Raw genomic sequence first — 5729 nt, 5'->3', positions numbered from 1 at the left:
GAGTATGTTGGACCGACCCTCCATGCTTAAGTAAGACTGCCTTGTACTTGCTAACTTCACGACAAATTTCCACCACTTGAGCATTAAAACATAGATTGTCACATATCATTCATTTAATGTTGTCCTTGAACAAATGGAAACTCAATATATATCAAATTGTTCAAACCGTACCCCATGAGTTAGTGATCTTGTGATCTCAATTGCTATTTGATTCAACGTTTGTTATGATCCTCTTCTTGTTTTTGGCAAACTAGATACTATTGTTGATCAAGATCTTTCTTAGTACAATACCAACATGGATTGGTGCATATTTTTTTTTAATCTTTTCTACCCTATGATAAGGAAATGTTGAAGTCACAAAACTAGTAACTTTGCAAGTTTTGGTCAACGTGAAGATCATGAAATTGATAGTTGATTTTGTAATAATTATAAAAATGTCTTAATCTCTAATTCAAAACTAAAAAATGAAAATTGATTGTCACTTGGAAATTGCTAAAAGGAACTCTTATCAAATTATTACCTAATCAAATTCAGACAATAAGATAGTGTGTCAATTTGGTATATAGCTTGAAAGTGCTATGGTTATTCAATGATAGGACCGAAGATCTTAGTTTAGTATAGTAATATATTTATAAATAAAAAAATTCAATAGTGTGAATAGTAAGACATAAACAAAGACAGCTAGTAGTTTACTTAGTTTCAATTCATGAGGGTAAGATAATGTATTATTTTATGGGTCATGCTAACCGGTGTCTCGGGGGTACTGGTTAAGGAAACAAAAAAAAGAAATTTTTAAGTTAAAAATAACATTTTTTAAATTTTCGAGGAGTTGACTAAGTTTCAATGTGATATAATTAAATATGTTTTCTTAAACATTGTCCCAGAGACACTGTTTAGTATTTTCCTTATTTTATATCCACTAACATATATAATAAGTGAACAACATATTTTTTTGGGAATGAATAAGTGACAACATTAATTTAATTGTATAGGCTGGCTACTATGCTTAAATTGAAGCTCTAAACTCCTATGTCAATTTGAATACATTAACAAATTCTTATACTTGAGAGTGAATCTTGTTAAAGTTTATTTGTTTTCCATTTTGAAAGCAAATGATAATGATCATACTTTATAACAAAGGGGGAAGCTAATGTTGCTATTTGGAATTTTTTAGAAATTTTTCTCTTTGTATTTGAAACATATTATTCAATGAAATGCATTGGTTTTGATGCATTTAGAAATATTTATTTTCATCAATTTCAATGATTTTTTTAATGTGAGAGTTGAAATCCTTATCATTTCTTAAAGTAAATAGATGATTTTATTTATAAGACAGATAAACATGCATGAAAAATTAATGAAACTCATTTCTTAAAGGGAAATGATATCGGGAGGCAATGTATCACGTAGAATTTCGATTGGTCATCGGTCAAACATTGACTAAACCTGATTTTCGTGAAAGACAAAAGTAACATTTATATTCATTACTTTCAACTCAAAAAATAAAATACACGCAAGTATCGTGAACTTTCACGAGCCAATATAATGATTCAGTATGTAACACTAATATTTCATAAAATTTATTTGAAAATTGATTCAACTATTTTCTCATTTGTATTTATTCTCTCTCATAAGTAGAGCTTTGTGGACGTCGGTTAAACATCGACCTGACCTGATTTTTATGAATGACAAAAATATCATTTTCATGCTTTCCTAAAACGTAAAAAACAAACAAGTATGTGAACTTTCACGAGCCAATAATTCGCTATGTATAGCACTAACTTTTTTTTTTTTCAAAATATGTTTGAAAATGGATATTCCACAATTTTTCTCATTTATGTCAATTCTCTCATAAATAGAATTTCTCAAAGTAACATTTTTAGTGGATCTTAAACTCTTTAATGTGGAGTGAGGATTCTCAAGACTTTGCTTAAGGATACATATTTGAATTGGAAGTATATATAATGTGAAATATGAACATATTTCTCGAGATTATAAAGTCAAATTCTTATCGTTGAACTGAAACCATGTTGAATAACTTAATATATATAATCTTAGATAATGTAAAGTTGTTTGACTATATATTATTCTCATATAAATTTAGAATATTATTTGTTCTTAGCTTTTTATGAATACCCTTCATTTGAAGGACAAAACAACAAATGGAAAATAAGACAAAATGAGATTTAATTACATGTTAAAATTAAAAGGAACTAAAAAAAGACAGTACAAATCAGAGAAGTAAGGAAATGATTGTCTCATTTTCTGTGTGTAGCTGATAGAAACAGATAAACGAACAGAGGGTACACACATTAAAGAAAATAGTACCTATCTTTAGCACAACACGTTTTTTCTACTTTCCCATGACATTCAATGCACTGCAAAATTGCCATTGAATTTCACAGAAAAGTTATCAGAACATAGCCTAAGAAGGGCCATGGACCATGTAAAATTTTTCCCAACAACACACCCTTTTGCGGGATTGAATATTACACGATTACTATGTTAACACAATAACTGGTGTAGGCCGTCTAATAAAAAACGAATGGATAAGATCAAATATTAAATGAAAAGTAAATCAATTTGATCTGTTCGACCATAAGTTTACGCTTGAGATTGTTTACCACATGTAATTGCGTGATGCAGCTAGAGCAGCGAATTTGGTCCCCCTTTTCTATCTAAAATTTCCACAATAGATATATTTATGATTTAATTTAATTTATATACACTGTCACCACCGTAAAAGTTTTTCCTGTATCAATCAATTATATTCACGATATTATCAAAAATATTTGACATAAACAATAATTATTTCTAAAGTTATATATATGATTGATTGTAAATTGTCGATTGAGTTAAAAAAAATTACGGTGACATTGTAGGATGCAAATTCTATGCAGTAGTCCTATAACATTTTATAAAGTGCATTTTTGCTTAAAATCAACGGTTGTGTTATCTGAGCTGTCTTATATTAATAGTTGTTTTCTATGCAGTAGTCATATAAGATCTTAAGCAGTAACATGTTGTTTAAGATTTCAAATATTGATTTTAAGATCTAAGACGTCGATTAAAGATCCGACAATCAGGACGAGTTACTGCGTCAAATCCAAATCCACCATAGGACGAAAATTAATCTCATATTTATATAAAAGTCATAATATGTCTCTACCTGCTACTACTCTATATACAGTTAAAGACAAGTTTCATAAATGGTATTATTATTACTATCTATTTTTTCTCTTTACAAAAGAGATTTATTAAACCAAACATAAACACCCTTCATCATCCTCATCATTATCATCATCTTCTTCTTCTTCATCAGAAACATCATCAAAAAATGACAAACAATCTTCATTGTTTACATAAACAAGTGACTTCTCTTCATCAATTTGATTGTTCTCATTCTCACCAGTAAGTTTCCTTGCTCTTAAAGCTTCAAATTTCCAATCAGTTTTATAAAGAACAATCAACATAGTAACAGCACATGATGCCTGAGCAGCAAGTAAACCAAGCCAAAGACCTTTAAAATCATAACCACCATAAAAAGCTAACCAAATCGAAACCGGCATTCCAATGAGATAAAAACAACCTAAGTTGATATTAGCACCAACTTTAGGCCTTGCTGTTCCTCTAAGAACACCACAACCTGTTGTTTGAGGACAATTACCTAATTCACATAAACCTATAATTGGCAAAACCATTGATGTTAAATCAATGATTCTTTGGTCTTTTGTAAATATACTAGCCCACATGTTTCTTACACAAAGAGTGAAAATAAATGCCAATACCCCACAAATGAAACTGAAAGAAAGTCCTGAAATTGCAGAAAGTTTAGCTTTTGATGGCTTTTGTGCACCTATCATATTACCAACTCTTGTTGAAACACTATTGCTTAGTGAATAAGGTAAAATGTACATCAATGAAGTAATTTGGATTAACACCCCCATTGATGCAACACTTGTTTTTGGATTACTTAAGTATCCACAAAAGATTATCATAAATTCATACCACCACCATTCCAAGCAGACAGAAACGCAGCTTGGAATGGCGAGGTTAAGAAGTGTCTTCCATTCTTTGAAACATTCTAAAGAAAACCCGGCCCACGTTTTTTCGTGTGTGCCGGAAAAATAAATGTATAAAATCAAAGAACCAAGAAGGTTGAAATTTGTCCATACCCCACTTAAAGCAACACCCTTTATACCCAAATCAAGATAAAAAACAAGAAAATAATTAATGGGTATGTGAAGAATAATTGAGAAAGTTGCACAAAGGGTAAGAGGAAGAGTAATGGATTGAGTCCTAAGGTAAATTCTCAAAGGGTGAATGAAGGATTGTGCAACAAGATCAGGAATTGAATAAAGTAAATATATTTGAGCCATTGTTGCGATTTCTTCATCTTGGTTAAAAAACAAAAGAAGTTTTTTCATGTAAAGCCATGAAATTGATATTGGTATTGAAACCAAAAGGAGTAAAAGAATGGTTCTTTGAAGACAAAGACCAAGAAGTGTAAACTTTTTAGCACCAAAAGCTTGACCACAAATTGGTTCCATACCAACAGAAAGACCAGAAAGAATGGAGTAACCAGTGATGTTGGCAAAACCAACAGCAAGGGAACCACCAGCAAGAGCAAGTTCATTGAGATGACCAAGAAAAAACATTGAAATCATGGATCTAAAATATAAGAGAACACAAGTTAGGATCATTGGAAAAGCTATCTTTGAAATGGATGTCATTTCTTTGAAGGTATGAGAGAGATGGCGATGAAAAGTTTGGTTTTTTTTTTGTTTTGGGATTAAAGGGTTGGTGAAAATCATGTTGGTTTGTTCTTGATTTGTTTCACACATGGTGTTTGATTTTTTTTTTTTGTGTCTCTTTTTAGGGAGAAAATATGGGTTTGAATAGAGGTGAAACAGAGTGTCAAAACAGGGGAGAGATGTAGAGAGAGAGAGAGAGAGAGAGTGTGTTTGAGGAATGAGTATTGAAAGGATTGTTGTTGGGGGTTTTATAGTGATTTTCTTGAGGGGACCAAGGTCTTTGAAAACTCTGACTTTGAGGAAGTTTGGCAAAAGCTAAAAAAAATTTGGGATTGATATTTGAAACATTTATGTCTTACTCTTTCCCAAAATTGTAAGCAAAAATGGATTAAAGAAATTTGATGTATTTAATTAAAGATTTGAACTAAATACATCCAATTTTGTTGACAATTTTTTGCTTATATTTTAGGACAGATGAAGTACAGTGAAAGGTGGTATTAAATTTAGAGTTGAAAATATGAATCTTCATTCCGTCTCAAAATATAAATAAAAATAGGTCAAAAGTTATTAATGTATCTAGTCTAAATTCTAAATTAAATACATCAATTTTATTGATTAATTTTTACTTATATTTTGAGACGAAAGGAGTACACGTTCATGTTCATGAATACTAAGAGTATTTACTATTTGTCAAAAGACTAAATTTTTTTATTTTTTATGGTACATCAAAAGACTAAAAATTAATAAAGATATATTTAAAAAAAAAATAGTATTTAATGAAATATATTCAATATCTATGTATTTTCTTAATAAATTTTTTTTGTTTTATTTCTCGATCATTTAATACGCGTGTTTTAAATATATATTTTTAACGCGCATTATAAATATATTAACTCATATATGTTAGAATTGCCTTATAATTATGATACAATGTATTTGATGTTTTTATTTTTGGGTTGAATTTAGGATATCGTT

General features: G+C 29.8%; 1 protein-coding gene across 1 annotated transcript; it reads right to left on the bottom strand.

Moving 5' to 3' along the window:
- Window positions 1-3124: 3124 nt before the first annotated feature.
- On the bottom strand, window positions 3125-4967 carry LOC123908809 (protein DETOXIFICATION 49-like). The gene has a single exon (XM_045959532.1). It carries the CDS (start codon window positions 4842-4844, stop codon window positions 3258-3260), a length of 1587 nt encoding a protein of 528 aa, XP_045815488.1. The 5' UTR covers window positions 4845-4967; the 3' UTR covers window positions 3125-3257.
- Between the last annotated feature and the right edge of the window lie 762 nt (window positions 4968-5729).

The sequence above is a fragment of the Trifolium pratense genome, linkage group LG2, assembly GCF_020283565.1.
Source record: "Trifolium pratense cultivar HEN17-A07 linkage group LG2, ARS_RC_1.1, whole genome shotgun sequence".
In the NCBI taxonomy this organism is placed as follows: Eukaryota; Viridiplantae; Streptophyta; class Magnoliopsida; order Fabales; family Fabaceae; genus Trifolium; species Trifolium pratense.
Note: the sequence above shows the minus strand (reverse complement) of the source record. Positions and strands in the feature narration are given on the sequence as shown.

What these genes read in the sequence shown, in the direction of transcription:
- LOC123908809 (XM_045959532.1), bottom strand. Translation starts at nt 4,844, where the DNA reads ATGTGTGAAACAAATCAAGAACAAACCAACATGATTTTCACCAACCCT.